The sequence below is a fragment of the Muscardinus avellanarius genome (assembly GCF_963383645.1).
Source record: "Muscardinus avellanarius genome assembly, chromosome: 8".
NCBI classification, from domain to species: Eukaryota; Metazoa; Chordata; class Mammalia; order Rodentia; family Gliridae; genus Muscardinus; species Muscardinus avellanarius.
In genome coordinates this window covers 7,034,430-7,053,897 of record NC_137794.1, presented here as the reverse complement: position 1 = coordinate 7,053,897, position 19,468 = coordinate 7,034,430, and the positions used below count along the sequence as shown (strand labels likewise).

Here is a 19,468-nt window from a genome sequence, read left to right as displayed (position 1 = left end):
TTGTGTGGAAGATGGTCAGCTGTTGTCCAGAAGGCCTGTGGATATGGGTGAGGTGGAATGTGAGCCCCCCGCCCCCCGCAGCAATGTAGTATAATGGTGAATTAATCGATTAGGAATCTATAAAGGTGTTTTGGCATTCTGTGGAAAAACAAAGGCATGTCTTTGGCCAAAGGTTAATAAAATATTAGGTTTTGTTTTAGAAGAGAGCAGAGGTGTTTGTTTTTCGGTGGCCACTCTAGTGGCCAGACAAACTGTCTCATGAGTTGGATTTAAGGCATCTTTAAAAAGATTTTATAGAGAAAAAGCATCTATAGGGACCCTTTTGGTCTATGATTAATATAAGATAGTTTTATTTTTTGACTTATGTTTTTAAGATTAAAGGTTTTTTTTAGGAAATTAAGGGGAATTTTTTTGTAGAAAGGAGAAAAAGTGTCTAAGTTGTTTAGTAAAAACTCAGATACCTCTTTTCTTTAACATATGCTTACCGATATCGTATGCGATATCAATGAAGAAACCTCTTTTTTATTTAGTATGTCTTATTTTTAATGTAATTGTCTTTTTTAATTTGTTTTATGAAGACCTTGAGTAATCTACCTGACTCTTTGAAATTGAGGGAGGATTACTCATCAGTTGTGCCCCACGGTAGGCGCCATAGACCATTGTGAATTGTCTTTCACATACCAGGATTTTGTAGCAGACCAGAAAATTCTATGACTATAGCCTCTCACATTTCTTTTATAGGCATATGTTTTCTCATAGTATAATTTCTCATGTTTACTAACAAACCCACACTTTAAATAGCATCTCTATACATCTGAAAATCAGATGCCAAAAGTATATGTATACGTATACACTAAATTTATATTCAGTAGTGGATATTTTAAAAGTTTAACTTATTTAGGAATGATCTATTTAGTGAACATCTATTATTTAACTTAGTCTAACTCTAAGGGTACCAAAATGTACCCAAATCGCATAAATTTGAAAAGCATTAAGATCAGTTCCTATATTTCTGGGAGTTTTAGGAATATTTAAGTTACGCAAGAATCAGGGTGCTGAATATTGGTAATGGTGACCAGATATCAACTGGGGCCTGAACGATGAGGATCCCAAGTAGATATCAAAGGTGGAGAGTTCTTGCTAAATTGTCTTGGGCTTTTTGCTAAACCTGTTACAAGAAAAGGTACAGTTGGGCCTAGAGGACCTGACTAAAGTTTGGTCAAGGAAAGAATCCGCCTATTTCTAGCCTCTGTATTAAGCAAACTATCCGTAATTATATTCATTTGTAAGATTCTCTATCTTGATGTTTTCCAGGTACCTAAAATTCAATAAATAGAGCTCAATTCCAGTTTCCCTCATCCCATCAAGTGTAGTTCCCAGCTTAGTGAGTGCAGTGATTTCTACAAAGTTCCTTAACAGAAACTTCTCCCTCTTTCCTTCTTTTCTCGCATTCAATCAATTACGGGATTAAATCCATTTTACATCTTAAATATCCCTTCATTAACTTATATTTTTGTTTTGCCTGTCACTTTATTTAGGAATTAGTTCTCAACTGGGATATCTCCTAGGATCTATTCATCTATCTTCCTATTAGCATTAGTATTTTTTTTAAGATACCAGGGATGGAACCCAGGGGCATTCTACCTTAGAGCTATACCTCCAGCCCTATTTTTTATTCTTTATTTTGAAACAGGGTCTCACTAAATAGCTGAGGCTGTCTTCGAACCTGTTCTCCTCCCATCTCAGCCTCCTGAATTATGGGATTACAAGCATGTACCACCACTCCCGGCTCTATTAGCATTATTATTATAAACCCTCACACATACCTATACATTTCAGATCAGTTGCTACCCTTCCTTCCTTCTTTCCTTTTGTGTGTGTGTGTGTTACTGTGAATTGAATCCAGGGCTTTCTACCACTGAGCTACACCTACAGCTCTTTTTATTTTATTTTAATTTTGAAACAAGGTCTCTGCTAGGTTTCTGAGAAACTTGAGACTTGTCTCCTACCTATCATTCTTCTATTTCAGTCTCCCAAGTACGAGGACTACAGGTGTGTGCCACCACACAGGGCATATTTAAATTTTTCAGTGACATTTTTAAACTATCCCAAATTTCTTAGGATAGTATGCAAGACCCTTCTTCTGTCTCCCTCAGGTTCATCTTTATTTTCCATGCTGGATGAACAATTGCTGTCGGGTCATTACTAGAACTGAGGATGGAGAACATGGTTGACCTCAAGGCAGTTTCAGACCAGTAGGTCTTCATTTTCCCAAGCTAAGTTGCCATTCTTCTCCCTCAGAGCCTCACACAGTCTGTCCTTGCAAACAGCACAGAGGAGACCCAGGCAGCCTTCAGCTCCAGTTGAGAGAGCATTGTTTTTGGTAAATGCTATTATTGCTGTTTTTAACAATACATTAACATAGCATTATGCACTTGAAAGGCCTCCCCTTAAATACCTGCTTATGTAACTAATTGCAGTGGCTTCAAATAGCCCTGAGCTCTCCTCAAAGCAGACACCCACTTACCCCCATTAAAGTACCTCCGTGTAAGTGAAGGATGCCCTGTAGTTTTCTTTACATAATCTCCCTAAAATAAAGAAAAAGAGCCTCTCTCCTTATGCATAAGGCATGACACAGTCACCTTGAATTCTCTGACTCCTTGCAGAATTATAGGGAATTAACTGTGTTGCACTAAGGGAGATTGACAGAGAATGCATTTAAGCACAATAGACCAGCCTTTTATATTTTCCTGCCTGTAAAATTTGTTTGTACCAGGTGCTCTCCAAAACTAGTTGTTTTCCAAATGTGTTAAGTTGGGAAGAGAGTCAGCGCATACCTTTTTGTTATTTCTTCTTCTCGGTGGTGCCTATTTTACTTTTTTTTTGCAGTACCTTCATTTTAATATAAGCAAGCCACCAGAATTAACATGTCTGCCCTCGGTGGGGATAATGAAACACACCAAATTTATATTAAAGCTGCAATAGGCAGTGTTTGGGGTATTCTTCAGCAAACAGCAGTAATGGCTCTGACACATTCCAGAATATGAGGACATTTGCTCTCTATGGCTGTCATGAAGTATTGTACTGAAACAGACACATTAAAATCAAAGTCAGCTGCAAACTGCCTTGATGAAATTCTTTTTGATTATTTTTATTTTTACGCGGATCATATTGACAATGGCACACATTCCCACAGTACTTGGTGCCCTCCCCCTCCCCCGGCTTCCCCTTTCTCCGCTCCCAACAATGAGTGTCCAGGCCAACCACGCTACATTCACACTTATACACATATTCGAAGGAGCTTCTCTATTAATTAACCTCAGCCTTCTACTCTCCCATCCTTCCTTTCTAGCTCTGCTGAGGTTTCCCCTCCATTTTCTGGAGTCCCTCTGGTATTCCCTAATACTCCCTAGTTTGGGCATATTAGAGAAAACATGTCATTCGCAAAAAGGTGGAAAGACCTGGAGAACATTATGTTAAGTGAGATCAGCCAAGCACAGAGAGAGAAATTATATTCTTTGGAACAATGCAGTCAAGTCTTCAGAAAATGAGGTAGAAAACAGAAAACGGAACCAGGTGAAAACTGAATCACTTCACCTGGTTTTTGCGTACTGACATTTTACATGCGGATTGTAAAGAGAGGTCATTTTAAAAGAGGAAGCCAGGAGAGCTGCTCCATGTCTCACCAAACGCTTTTAGTTTCAGAAGGACCCTGCAGCAGGAGATTCTGGGTAATTGTAGAATCCAGAGGTTTGGTTCCGACTTTCATCTCACCGTCTTGTCTACAGAGACTGCTACAAGCCTGAACACACTCTTTCCACTGTGGGGTGTGTTGCACTCCAAAGCCACATGTGTTTGGTGTCTGGAGTGGAAGCAGATAGCAGTGCTGAGAGGTGGGCCTGACTCGGGGTCCCAAGCTTTCCTGGGGTACCTGTAGGGAAGCAGAGCAAACCCTGTGAGCTCAGTGCACCTGCAGCTTTCGCTAGTGAGGACCTGATTTCCAGGTTAGAGAAGGCTCCAGCTCAGGTGCTTTCCTGGTGACTCTTGGAGGGAAATTTAAGCAAGCTCCTTTAGGTTATCCTTTAAAATACCAGACACATTAGTTGGCATTAACTTAGAGGCAAGAGCTGGGTCACATGGAGAGGGGGCCTCCAAGGTTGAAATTAGCAAAATTAAGATCTCTTGTACATCTTTGTGTGTGTGTGGGGGGGGGGGTACTGGGGGGTAGAACCCAGGGGCTTTCTACCTCTGGGCTACACCCCCATCCCTATTTTATAATTTATTTGGAACCAGAATCTCACTAAGTTGCTGAGTTCCCCACTAAGTAGATGAGGCTGGCTTCAAACCTGTGTGATCCTCCTGTCTCAGCCTCCCAAGTGCTGGGATTACAAGCACGTGCCACCATACCTGGCTTGTTCATCTTTTTTTTAGCTAAATATACTTAGAAAGTCCTAGAAAAATGTTCTGTGTTTATAGTGGAAGCTGATGATGGATGAAATTTTTGTTTTGGTGTGTGTGTGTGTGTGTGTGTGTGTGTGTGTGTGTTGCTAGGGATTAAACCCAGGAGCATTCTACCTCCAAGCTATACCCCCAGCCCTATTTTTTATTCTGTATTTTGAAACAAGGTCTCACCAAGTTGTGGAGGGCCTCACTAAGCAGCTGAGGCTGGCTATGAACCCAGATCTTCCTGTCTCTGCCTCCCAACTACTGGGATTACAAGCCTGTGCCACCACACTCGGCTGGAATGTTTCTGATGTCAGGAGCCATGGCCTATCTTTATTTATTTTACAAACATCCTTTAATCATTTAACTATCATTTTGTAAGTAGGTAATAACTTTCAATAGCGCCTTTACCAAAAAAAAAAAAAAACACAAAGTGCCATTCCTCTTCAAATATCATCAAACATAATTCTCACATTAAAGTTTATTAGCTAGACATTTCCAATTTATAGCTGAAGAAGGAGGCTTAGGAATCTAAGCAACAGAAGCTTAGATTGAATTATAACAACACTCACAGTGGTAATAACTTGTTAAATCTACATTCAAGCCCAACTTTCTGTAACTGTTAAGCCAACTATAGCCAATCAAACTGCCCGTGAGGCCATATCGGTGTGGTCATCACTGCCAGATAACCAAGCCCTGTGACTTGTAGTGTGCAGGAGAGTAGAGAAGTCTCCGTCCATTTCTTAACACTTAGTGAAATCAAGGTTGGGAGATTTAGCCATGTTAACATCCTCTAACAAAAAAAGTGATAATTTATTGGAGAAAGAAAAATACTGATTGTCAAATTATGAAACATGGCTGCTAATTGAAACCAAACTAAAAGAGGAATTCAATTTTGGTTAGAAGCCTTGTCTCCAATCCCATAAAAGAGGCCTAGGTAACAACAAACTTACACAGGTAAAAGAGACATTTGTACGTGGCTAGAGGTAGCAGCAGTCATATTTATGAGGTAGAGGAAATTCAATTCTCCAGGGATAGAAGGTGGATAATCTTGCTTAAAATTGCCCTAATTTTGAATAGTACATTTACAATGATTATTGCTTTCATTATAATGAGACTATTTATCTTAGTATTAATTCCATTGCATAAATATTTATGTAAATTTATTAGATCTTAGATTTTTTACAAAAATCTTTCAGTTACCCCTTTATTTATGGCTTTTGCTAATAATAATTTACTACCTCCTGATTTACTATGACTACAATATTTTCCAAAGAAAAATGTAAATATGTGATAAATTAAAATAATTTAATTGGGAAATACTATTAATTGAAAAGTATCACATGCAAATAAAACTAAAAACACATGGATAAGTTTTCCACTTGAGTAATAAAATGACAGATTTTATCTTTCTTACTAAAGGTAGTTTACAGTCACTAAACATAGTTAAAGTAGGTAGGTATGGTGACACTTGCCTGAGAAGCTGAAACAGAAGTATTACATTTTGAGGCTAGTCTCAGCAATTTAGAGAGACTTTGTTTCAAAAATAAAAAATAAAAACGAATGGGGTGTATTTCTGAGGTGCCCCAGAGTCTGATTTCTAGTATCATCTCCCAAAAAAACATATATATATTTATGTATCCAGAAAGGTATTTTTCCTCTTAACAAAATAGACAATTATTTTCTAATTATTTTCTCAATCTTTAATGAACTTTGGTTAATCATTTGCAATAGGCACATTATCATGCAAGAAACATGCGCTTTGCCTCTGAGTTAATTTTCTGGTGGTGGTGGGAGCCTTTAACCAAGGGTATTCTGCCTCTAAACTATACCCCTATCCATTTTTACTTTGAAACAAGGTCTTGCTAAGTAACCACACACTGGCTTCCAACCTAGGATCCTCCTGTCCTAGTCTACCAAGTACTGGGATCACATGTATGCATCGTCACTGCACCTGGCTCAAGTAGTTTAGTTTTTATTTATTTATTTTTATTTTCCAAAGGCATTAAGGTGAGCCTTTATTAAATAACCAAAATTTAATATGACAAATATGCCATGCTTTTGTCTAAATTATATCAACCCAGAAAACATTACTCTTCTTTCAAAGGTAAACCATTGCACCCTCATCACCCATGCTGAGAGAAGGAATATTTAACTTCCACATGGAGCTGTAAGATAGGAGAATACTGACTTCCTTGACTTCATCAAAAGACTTTCAATTATTTTAATTATTGAGGCTGAATATCTTGGTCATAATAAAGAAAAATTGTATGGCTCTCATTAGGATGTATATCGCAAGCTATATTTTCAAAGCATGGCTGTACTTTGGGGATTACAAAGATGAGCTAATTTAGTGAGGATAAAATTGACTTAAGTGAATATTATATTCTTTATCTAGCATTTTCCTGACATAGTTCATAGTTCAATAATCATCCATCACTGGGGCTTCAAGGTAGATGTCTTTCAAATAAAAGAAAGTCAGAGATAGAGATAGAGAGAGAGAGAGAGAGAGAGAGAGAGAAAGAGAGAGAGAGAGAGAGAGAAGGAGAGAGAGAGAGGGAGAGAGAGAGAGGGAGAGAGAGAGAGAAAGAGAGAAGAGGGAAAGGAGAAAAAGGAAAAAGAGGTGAGCTAAGGAGTAAGTAGAGAGGATGTTCATATAAGACAATAAGATAATACTATCTGAATCATCTTCCTTAGATATACAAGTGTGTCACTTTTGTTTTACCAAAGGATGAGACACAGCTACCCTCACCCACAACTTCAAGTAAAGGTCACACTACTGATTTCTTATTCTCTCATCTATTCCTCTATAGTCCCTTGAGATATATGTCCCTCTGTTTGTTTCATTACCTTGAAAAACATACCTTCTTCACTTGTCTTCAATGGACTTAGAAATCTCATTGAAATAATAAAAGATACAAGACAATGATGGTAAAGGAAAGCATGTACTAATTATCAGAAGGTGTGTCTGAATGAAGTTTTATTTAATACTTTTGTTGCTGCATTATTGTCTCATAGCAGTTCCTAGTGATATTGGCATACATACACACAATGCTTGCTCATCTTTTTAGTACTGAATCTTTTATGTATTTTGTATATTCTGTACATTAGTCTTCTATCAGGGGAAAAGATAGAAATGATCTCCCATTCTGTGGGCTCTCTCTTTAGACTCTTGATAGCTTAACACAATCTTAGAAAACGAAGCACAGTAAAAACTAGAAAAGTGGAATTTAAAAATTTGGAGCTGGGCGTGGTGGCGCACGCTTGTCATCCCAGCATTTGGGAGGCTGAGACCGGAGGATCATGGTTCTCGGATAGCCTCAGCTACTTAGTGAGGCCCTTTGCAACTCAGTGAGACCCTATTTCAAAATAAAGAATGAAAAAATAGGGCGGAGGATGTAGTTTGGAAGTCAGAGGCCCCTGGGTTCCATCCCCAGACCCGCAAAAAAAAAAACAAAAACAAAACAAAAAAAAAATTGGAGTGTCTTAAGAACAGTGTCCCATGCCTGTGATTCCAGCACTTGAGAAACTGAGATAGAAGGATCATAACAACTTTGTAACTTAGCTAGACCCTGTCTCAAAACAAAGAATAAAAAAGTGTTGGGTGATATAGCTGAGAGGTAGAATGCCCCTGGGCTCAATCCCTAGCACCAATAAATAAATAAATAAATAAATAAATAAATAAATAAATAAATAAATAAATAATACATACATACATACATACATACATACATACGTACGTACATATAATCATATACATACATATACTAACACTATTTTTAAATTACGTAAATCAGCGGCCTATTTCCTAGAAGCTTCATTCAACTTTATAATCTAGACCTTGGTGATTACACATAATCTAGACATATGGATAATTCAAGAAAACAAAAATAAGTTTTAATTCACATGATGCTTATGCATAGCAGATACTAAAAAAAGTGTCATTTGTCTAAATGATTTCTCTTTTGTTATAAAATGAAAGGGGGAGAACATGGGGTCAGAAACATACAAAGCAAAAATTCAAAACAACCAGATAACTCAAGTTCAATACAAAGAAAATGATACTGAGCCACCAGTGCTCCATCTCATGATCTTTTCCTTGGGAAGAGAATACCATTTAGCCAAACACAAGGTTAGATCAGGCTCTGAGTTTAGTGTGTTGGCTTTGACCCTACCTACTCTTAGTAGCTAGGAATGCACCGTTACCTGTAACTTTAAGGAGATAGGATACATCTTTCATTATGTCTCAATAAGCAAAACTATATTTCTTCATGGAGAAGACTAAACTGTCAGCTGGGAGACAGGTTGCTTCGAACTTGAGCCTGGGAATGAGGGAATTCTGATTCTTGGTCCTTCCCTACTGTCTAAGTGAAATTTGATTAAATGTCATGCCTAATTGATTCCCCACATTCCAGCTTACCCTTTGTTCAATTCTAACACATTGCTTTTACTAATTTTATTGATGAATCAATAGAGTTTTTTCAAGATAATATAAAATAGCCTAACCAAGAAAGCAGAAATGACCTATAAACCAATACCAAATATCATCTGAGGCATTTCTTTTAAACATTTATATGAGCATAAATATTTTCACATGGTTGAAATCATTCTGTCTGTGTGTAAATTTGTATCCCCAGCACTTATCTTGATTCTTTAGAAGTCTTCTGTATCGCAGTGTTTTTCAATGCTTTATTCTCTGGTTTTATTTATGTTCTTTATTTCTATAACAAAAGTATAAACTCTTTAGAAAGAGACTATATCCCCTTATTTGTCTTCATCTTCTTGTTTTAACTAAAACTAGCAGTCTACCTTCTCTGATACTCAATATTCATGATATTTATTTCAGTTTATTTGAATAATGGGAAACATTAGAATGAGTTTATCACGTCCAATAACTCACACCTCAAAAAAGTGAATTTTTATTCCAACATGCCTTTCACACTCCAGAAGAAGTAATTCTTTGGGAGAAGTCCAGTGTGGAAAAATTTATTTTCAGAACAGTATGTATTCCATAAGAACTGAAAATTACATTTTTAATGTTCAAACAATGCTAGGTAGGACTTGCTTTAGACACAGCTGTGAGGAAGGCAAAAAATAATCTGCTTATGCCATGCCCCTCTCTAGTGCTTGTTTCCATCCCGAAAGCATCCTAGAAGTTCCTCTTTCTCATGGCAATCAGAGAGCTTTTGAATAAACAACTCTTCTTAATCATCACTAGTCTCCATTTCTGCACAACTCCATCCCCCAATCTGGAGATTCTGGTCAATTCTCTAAACTCCAAAAACACAACATACTTACTCTTCCATCTAGGGCTTGTGTACACTGTTCCTTCTGCTTTGAAGACCATTCCTCTCCATGTACAGCAACCAAATCCTTCATTTCACTTAGACAACTGTTACTCATGCTTCGGGACTCAGATAAGATGCCACCTCTTTGGAAAGCCTTCTAAGTGCCTCCTAAGCTAAGTGATTCCTTCTTAGTACTTCTTTAATAGCTTGTGTTAGCTGTAGATATATGGGCTTGATATATAGATAGATAATAGATTGATTCTTATATTATAAATATGTATATATTGGGCTATATATACATATATATTTTTAGACTACATATATCTCATATATATGTATCTATCTATATCTATATCTATATCTATATCATCTATCTCTCTATATATATATGTGTATATGTGTGTATATATATATATATATATATATATATATATATATCTTTAAATGCCCACTTCATATGTATTCCCACATCCACTCCCTGCTCTACCCCAGAGCCATAGGCTTTTTGAGGCTAAAAACTGTAGCTACTCCCACTCTAAGTTCAGAAGCATAACTTTAGCACAAAGCATATATGTGTTGACTATCTCTTGAATAAACAAATGAGTCTCCTTTCTTGCCAGTTTCCACCTGTGTCACATCTTTGAGTACACCCATGTATTCACCACACTAGCGCAGCGTGTAGACATTGGCTGTGCCTGCGCTGTTCTGGTTGCCCCTGATTTTCCCGTTGCTGCAGGAGTTTTTGAGTTCTACTCCAAGATTCGCCCCTGGGGTTTGTCAGACTGATCTATTTTCCACTCAGAGATGCTAATAGCCCTTGTGCCCCATTCCTTATGAAGCCCATGGTTGTAAGCCGTGCCATTTTAGAAGAGAGTTTCTTGGTTCAAAAGAAAGGAATAACGACACGTATATATCGCTTCTTCCACTAAAGGAAGGCACTGTACACAGGGCTCGTTGCAGTCCTCCAGTACTGCCATGTGAGTGATGGACGGCTTCCTCAACTCAGGGCAGCAACAAAGCTAAATGTCTTCTCATGTGGAATACTTGTCCTTGGTTAGCCACTGGGATCCCTTTGTGAAAGACCCAAGAATGGTAATGTGCTTTTGTGGAAATTTTAGGGATTTGATAACTAACAGGAGTTACAGAAAAACAAAAAATCACTTTTCTGTGGCTCACATTTAATGTAGCTGTTAAACCTACGTTTGCATGTTTGTGCAAAGGTTTTGCTTAAAGAAGAAATTCAGTCCTTTATGCTATTACATATTAAGCAAATAGATACAATAGAAATGGTACTAATAGTGACCCAAAGGTGGAGTTTTACTACGTAAGCAATAAATCAGTTCATCTGGGCTACTGAGAGACAATACACATACATGTAGGTTAAGTGGGGCAAATTCCCTATATTTTTCCCTTTGATAAGAATCCTTTCTGGAGATTACTCAAAAAAAGAGGAAAAAGAGGCAACTTTGTCCAGATTTAGAAAAAGATAAAAAGCTTTACTTGTTTCCATGGAAACGAACATAGGTCATCTTGCGTTTCCTCTCCGTTCTTACTTTTTCCCCTCTCCTCTCCTCCCCGCTACCCCAGCAGATTTCTCTAGCATTCTTTCTGACTTTACCATTTTGATGACTGTACCACCAGTAAATAATTAAAGGCAGAGCAAATCAGACCTTTAGATATAAGCCAAACCTTTTGTTTTGGAGATGAAGGAGCCGGCTGGCATTCAGAGAAGTCAAGCAGCGTTTCTGTGATCCCCTTGTATAATCCCAGAACTGGGTCTTAAAACCAGGTAACTTGGTTCTGTGCCATGCTATTTGCATCACATTATAGAATTTTTCTGGAGGATGTGGAATAATCTTAGATGGCTGCATGAATAAATGTTATCATTTAAATATGCCCTCTGTGGCTGAATATTAATATTAACAATATAGAGCCTTTTCTGAACACTATTCCAAATACTTTCCATATATGAGCACACATGATCTTCGCAGTGCCCTATGATTCTTGTAACCGGTAATGAATCTGGTGCACAAGGAGCTCAAGCTACTTGTACAGTTTCTCGGTATTGATGCTGGGACTCTTCAGGAAGACTGTTCACCTGCCTCCCGATCCCACATCCATAACCAACGCATTTCGGTTCTTCCCGGTCAAATATATTCACAAGTCATCCAAATATAAGAACATGACTCTGAGAGCTAGAAACAGAAGTCAAATGGTCAACTGTGTCTTTCTGTAGCTACATAACCCTTTTTATTCACATCCTCTCCCAGTCCCATGCCCTCATTGTGACTTGGGGCTACTCCAGTATAACACTCCTCATGGAGTTGACTGGATGAGTTATTGCCTGGGATAATGCAAATAAAGTTTCTAAATCTTGGAACTGAGTATGCCACATGTGTTAAAGATTCCAACCTCGTCTTGGTTCATTGATATGCTGAAGTGCTCTGTTACACTTATTTTATATTCTGATAGGCTAAAGTTTTTATTTCATTTTGGCAACACAGAAACCTTGTTTTTTTTTTAACCTTCTTCCTCTTTGGAAAAAAAAAAAAAAAACCCTGAAATATCCCACTGCACATCGCCAGCTGAGTAATATGACAAAAGAAATTTAATTTATTCCCTATTTGAGGCATTTTAATGCTTTAAAAACTTTGTTTTAAAAATAACTTTTGATTATTTTTAAATAACTGCCTTGTAGAGATTTGCTTTCTCATTATTTGCTTATTTCTACTAATTATGAAACCCTGGGATGGAAAATCAAGATAAACAATGTCTTAATTTAATTCTATTTTATGCATAAACTTAAAATTGAAAATGGAATGAAGAGATATAGGTTAGTAAATAATTTTGGGGGGAGAACATCTTGTTCAAACAAGCAAACAAACTTGGCGTTCTTTTAGAAATGTCACCATCTATCATGCACCAGAAGATTTCCTTTCAGCAAAGAAGACTGACCCCCCTAAAGTTTCCAATATTCTTGCACTGACTGCTTCATCGAAAATCAATATAATATGAATTATAATTGTCTTGGACAGGAACAGTGCTGCCAAATTATTTTTTAAGTCACAGAGATTATTTGAATGTCAACCTAGCATATATATGGACCAAATATTACACTTACTCCTCTGTAATCTCGAGGCATCATCAAGTACTTGTTTTTCTCTGCACAATTGTCTATGACATTAAGATTTCCATTCTAAGAATTTATTCTTTGATTTTTATCTCTGTGAGTTTAATTTCCTTTTCACTGTAGAGGTGTGGATTGGATGGGAGTCATTTTTAAAGCTTCCAACCAATAACCTTAAACTAAACAAATGATAAAAAAAAATCCAAGAATATTGTTTCTGGCATTGCTGCTGTCAGAGAGATAATGCAACGAAATGCTTCATTTCCATGAGATAACATCATGACCCATAAATTCATTGATTCACCTTGGAACAATTTACCTAGCAGAGACTACCTTGGCTGACATTTTCTAATGCGGCATCAGGGACCCAGAATACTGCAGGAACTTTCTAATAGAGCTCTTTCCTTCAAAGTCATCCTGCTTTCTAAATCTTCTAGAGTGCCATGAGAGAAAACACTAATAAGGGAATCAAGTTATTTTTCTATTTGCAACTTATCCATGATTTCATATTGAAGAACAATCAAACCTGATAATTTCACGAGACTTTCTTGTTTCTTACTGAAGATGCCCCGTTTTCCTCTCTAGCATGAAACATCATCACTCCCAATCAGTTCCTTGAGCATTCTGTGCCATCCTTTGCCTTCAAACCATGATACGTACATCCCTTCCTGTAGCGCTCCCCAAGATTCCTATCTGTCGACTAGCTTCCTAAATATGTCTTGTGCACAATAAATATGGAATGAGAACATATGTTGAGAAAAGGTAACCCAAGACTAAAAAGATTGAAAAGAAATATAAAATTGTTTCTTCTGTTTCCTAATCTTACCTACACAGCCTCTAAAATATAATGTATGATTAGTAATTTACACCTCAAAGTGAGTTCACTCAGTTAACAAAGGCTATTGAATATCCTTGTTTTATGTAGCGGGAAGTTATTAGCATTACAGGAAAAGTACCAGCTTTCAACAAGTGCATATTCTAGCAAAGAATACAAAGAAAGAGCAATTGAATATTTGTGTAAGATCATTTCAGAGAGAAATCATTAGCAAGAAAAATGTAAAGTAGAACTATGCAATTGACTGATTGCAGAAAAGGAGTTATCCAATTTAGATTGTGTGATTCAAATGTTTTCTTTAAAGCTAAGACCTCCACGACAGGAAGTAGTCTTAGCCATAAGAAGGATGTAGGAGAATATTCCAGGGAAATCTAGAACAGAAACATTTCTTTTATAAAGTATTTTTTGTAAAGTTGGAAATTAGATAACTTCAAAAGGGAATGAACAGCAGGCCAAATTCAATGAAGATTCGTTATTTAAAAATCTATGTTTGTCTTACTTAAAATTTTCACTTTTTCCAGACCCATGATCAGCACCCATTTTAATCCACTATTATCTCCAAATGGAGCTGATAGACAAATATATTTCTATGCTACTTATGGAGTTTTCTGAGAAGTCTTTTTTGATGACGGAAATGAGTAAAGGCAACAGACAGATCTACACATTCTTTAAAAAAAATAAAGCTTTTAAAATATTTTTCCTTTCAAACAATCCTAAGCACAAGTTTAAATCAAAGGTGAAAGTTCAAAGTTATAGAAAGAAGGGTAGAACCAGAAATTTCTCCAAGTTAAAAACAAAAACCACCACATCTAATTAAATATCAACTGGTGCCTACTGAAAGAAAACAAACTGTATTCCACACTTTCTCACTTACATGAGTTCCTGCCCCTCCTTTAAAGTCTGCCTAACTTTCCAGTTGTACTTCATTGGAGCGCTCCATGGGGTTTGGTCAAGAAAGATCTTTGAGTATATGAAATGACTCTGAAGTTTCTCTTACAATTCATCATGATCTTACTAGCAGCATTTGTATGCTATAAACCTCTTAAACTTTTTGTGTTTGAAACACACTCTCAAATATACAGATTTTCCTGGTGCATGTTAAAAATGCAAACAACTGCCTCAGATATAGGTGTCTGGATTAAACAAATCCCTAATAATTATTTTCACCTGATAACATGATATTTCCCTATCCTATAAAAACACCCATTGGGTTTGTTGCCCTTGTCCATGACGCTCTCCAGAAAAAGAAAAAAAACCTGTTTCTTGAGCTGACTACTCTTCCATATATGCCTGTGAGATGAACACCTTGCCCACACACAGTCTACTTGTGGCACCTGTTGACTTCAGTCCCTGCTTCTCACCTGGTACCTGCAGCAGATTTTCAGTGCCATTGAGTTCTACATTCTGACATCTGTTGCCATTGAAGAACGTGACAATTGGGGCAAAAAACAGAATCTACAAGTTGATTAACATTTCGCAATGGCTGTCAGGCATTTGAGTGACGGAACACATTGGATGAGAATTACTGTTCTGAACCTGTCTAAGTAACACTGTGTCCACCTATGAGTGCCTTAAAGAGCACTCATTGTTTCTCTTACCAAACTCTCACTCTCATAAGCTTGCCAACACTTCATGTCAAACTCTGAAATCGAGATGACTTAATCTTATCAGCTTCATTTGAGGGTTTTGCCCACTGTCTCTGTAGGGAAAGATCAACCTATGTGTAAGGCAGGTGTTTAGAAGGAAGATTGTAATGAGTGACAGGTGCTCACATCATATTTAGGAAACATTTCAACATCATTAGATTAATTTTAAGAAACAGTATTCTCTACTTTTCTACACTGTGCAGTCATGCTGTCCTAATAGGGAGAAGAAATAGGGATATTAATGTTGTTTGTGTGTTTGTATGTGTGCTGGTATAGATGTGTGTCCGTCCTAAAAAGTTTAGCATATATTTATAAAAGAAGATAATTATTTTAATTTTAAAATGCTGTTAGTTCATGCCATACTTCACGTCTGAGTAAAATTGAATCATTGTCTCAATGCCGCACTAAGAACTTATAATAGTCGGGCATAATGCTGCAAGCCTGTAATCCCAGTACTTGAGAGGCTGACACAGGAGAATCATAGGTTAGAGATAAGCCTCATCAACTTAATGAGGCCCTTAGAAATCTAGAAAGACCTGTTTCAAAATAAAATTAAAATATCAGCCAGGCATGGTGGTGCAGGCTTATAATCCCAGTACTTGGGAGACTGAAAGAGGAGGATTATGGGTTTGAAGCCAGCCTCAGCTACATAGTGAGGCCCTCCGCAACTTAGTGAGACCTTATTTCCAAATAAGAAATAAAACTGGCCTGGGGGTTTAGCTCAGAGGTAGAATGCCCCTGGGTTCAATCCCCAGTGCCACAAAAAAATAAAAATAAAATAGAGCTGGAGGTGTGGCTCAGAGGTAGAATACCCCTGGGTTCTATCCTCAGTAACACACACACACACACACACACACACATTCTAATAGACTGTTGCATAAAGAAATAGGTGAGATAAGAGTATGTAAGAAATCAGAGTGATATTTACATACATTTTTCTGTGCATGTGGTGAGTCTTGCGTAGCTTCATAATAGTCTTTGCATCTTTTCCAATCCTGATCATCATGCATGGTATCCCTTGTAGCTGCCAAAAAGTTGAGTAGAAACTCTTAACTTGCTTCTTCACCCACATCAATTTCACAATTACCAGCCCCTGTCTTTGCCTTCCTGTGCTCCTTCACTTAGAGTAAGAAAGAATTCCCTGGGATGCGCACCCTTCCGGTAACTTTAGTCTCCCATTTTTCTGTTTTCAAGGATGGGAGGAACAGTTTTATTGGACATCAACTGGGCGGGGTTGTGGAAGTGCCAAACAGCAAGGACCAGCGGGTCAAGACAGCCAGAGCCATTCAAATCACCTACTACCTCCAGACCTATGGCTCTGCCACCCAAGACCTCATAGGAGAGATGTGGGAGAATGAATTCTGTAAACTGATGAGGAAGCTGCAGGAGGAGCACCAGGACCTCCAACTCTACTCTTTAGCATCCTTTAGCCTCTGGAGAGACTTTCATAAGACCAGCATCCTGGCCAGAAGCAAGGTCCTGGTGAGCCTCGTGCTCATCCTGACCACAGCCACCCTCTCCAGCTCCATGAAGGACTGCTTGCGCAGTAAGCCCTTCCTGGGCCTCCTGGGGGTGCTGACAGTGTGCATCTCCATTGTCACGGCAGCAGGGATCTTCTTCATCACAGATGGAAAGTACAACTCTACCCTGCTGGGAATCCCGTTCTTCGCCATGGGTAACTATCCATCCTTGTGGTAATCGGATTCTTACCGGTTTGGGGCAAGGTAGTACATTTCTTGAATTTTCAGGTAGAAATTTGTTTTAATTTTTTTTATCAGTGTGTCTGTGTGTGGTTATGTACAATTTTACTTGGGATTGTGTCTTTCTATACCTTATTAAGCCTTTCAGGAAATTCTGGAGTGGCCAAACCATCTTCCCGTTTAATCTAATTTGTTGAGTGTTTTAAATTACATACTATTGGAATTCTTTACTCACTTTCTTCAAAAATTATAGGTTGGGTATTGTGAGAGACCAAATTGAGCAGATCCAAGACTTACATCAAACAAAATATTATGGTTTGCATTTATGGGCATCCTCAAGTCAGTGGTAGTAAAGTCAACTGTCAGGATAGAAAAAGTCTAAGAACCACGGATATGTCCTATTTCCAAAGAACTTAAGTAACTTTGTTTAATTTATTTCAAAGTTTTTGCAAATAGCATAACTCATTTCTCCACCTCTATATAAAGAAAAATCTTCTTGTTGTCACTAAGACATGCCACAAAGCTCTAAGTTTTTCAGCTTTTGTGAATGTAATTAATGAGCATCCTCAGACAATATTATCCCTTTTTGGGAACTTTCTCCTCGCTATCTATAAATGATCTTCCAATTGCATATAAATGGTGTGTTGTATGCATGTGCATTTTTGTAAAAAAAAAGAAAGGAAGGAAGGAAGAAAAAAGAAAGAAGAAAGAAAAAATAGAAAGGAAGGAAGGAAGTGAAAGAGAAAGGAAGGAAGGAAGGAAGAAGAAGAAAAAGATAGTAAGAAAGAAGAAAGAAAGAAAGAAAGGAGAAAGAGAAAGATAGTAAAAAAGAAAGAAAGAGAAAGAAAGAAAGAAAGAAAGAAAGAAAGAAAGAAAGAAAGAAAGAAAGAAAGAAAGAAAAAAGGAGAAAGAAAGAGAAAGATAGTAAGAAAGAGAAGAAAGAAAGAAAGAAAAAAAGAAAGAGAAAGAAGGAGAGAGAGGGGGGGGGAGAAAGAGAGAGAGAAAGAAAGAGAGGTTTGGGAATAAAAATGAGTAAGGACTAAAAAATAAGACTGATGTGTCTTACCAAAAAGAGAAGATAATTGTGATCTTTATGCCACTGCAGAGGGTTCTTCTACATGTGATGTGATTCTGTGTGCATAATGATTCAGAAAGCAAAGCTTAAGGTGGTGAACCAGCATGAACAAGAGAGTCTTCAGCTATAAAATAATTGCCTTAAATTCCCCAGATTAAAATCAGTTGTAAATTAGTTTTATAATTAAATGAAAAATGTGAAGGTGTGTGGTTAGAAAGGCTTTTAGGTGACCCAGAACCACCCCCCTTTAAACCTTCGCCAAAATTGTCATGAAAGACCTCACAAAGAGAGTTTACATTGAAGGTGCTGAGGGTTAGGTTAGACTTATTTACCTGGACCTAAATTTATTTTGACCCTATTAAGTTAAGATCATCCTCAGTTTCTTCTTATATATAATGGGAATATAATATAATAGTATGCCTTCAAATAATTGTTTTTAATATAATGGAATATTGTTGAATTTAATAACACATACTTAATACTTGATAGGCATCAGAAAGTTTAGTAGTTAATTTGGTCTGTTGAGTGCAGTAAATTCAGTGATGAATAGAAAACAGCTCATGAATTCAAGAAATTGAGATTTCCTGGATTTTGCATGTCACTTCTAAATGCACATTTATCTTGTTAATAAAAAGTGTCTTATAGTTCTTTCTTCCAGAGAACTATATAAAAATTTTGTCACTAGTGATAAAGATGAGTCCAGATTTGAACCATTTATACTTGTATGTTTTAGGGATTCAGTCTCATGACTTGAAATAATAATATAAGATTTGTAATAATCCTACAGTATAATTCACAAATGAAACATGGCTACACCGGGTCCACAAATTAAATACCCCAGAGCCTCCAAGAACTATTTCTAAAACTGGTGGAAAACAATTGAGATAATGGAAAGATTGTTCAGGAAAAGCTACAAGTATATATTCTATAAAGAAATAATAAGAAAAACTGCCTCCCCTTGTGTCAGATTGTAATGTCAGCTCTACTTAGAGCAGAGTTTTCATCCTCAAACAAATAATAAGAACACTGAAAGCCATGGCAAGAGAAAAAGTACAGACCTATAACACACACTTTGAACCCCTGCAACTGGCCTTTAAAGTTATAAATTAATCCTGAATGGTGTAGGAGCACACTTTTGGGAGCCTACAATATATGAATAATCCTGCAATTCTGAAAGGAACATTTCTGCTGTGTTCTAAAAGTATAGCATTGAGAAACCTATGAGCATGTATTTAAGAGCTCTGCTCAATACAGGGGAAGTTTGTTTTGCACATAAAATCTTTGTGGTGGTAAGGATGTCAAGACTGAGAACTGGGGAAATGGAAGAAGTGCCTCATAGGGTTAGAAAATATGG

The 19,468-nt window shown here is 37.2% G+C and overlaps 1 protein-coding gene across 1 annotated transcript in view; it reads left to right on the top strand.

The window, feature by feature from the left end:
- Positions 1 to 19,468, top strand: part of PTCHD4 (patched domain containing 4) — a gene marked incomplete at both ends in the record, with an annotated part of 192,496 nt that overhangs the window by 45,148 nt on the left and 127,880 nt on the right. Inside the window, one exon of the mRNA XM_080700055.1 lies at positions 16,534 to 17,014. Coding sequence (XP_080556181.1) covers positions 16,534 to 17,014 — 481 coding nt within the window. The remainder of the gene's footprint in view (positions 1 to 16,533; positions 17,015 to 19,468) is intronic.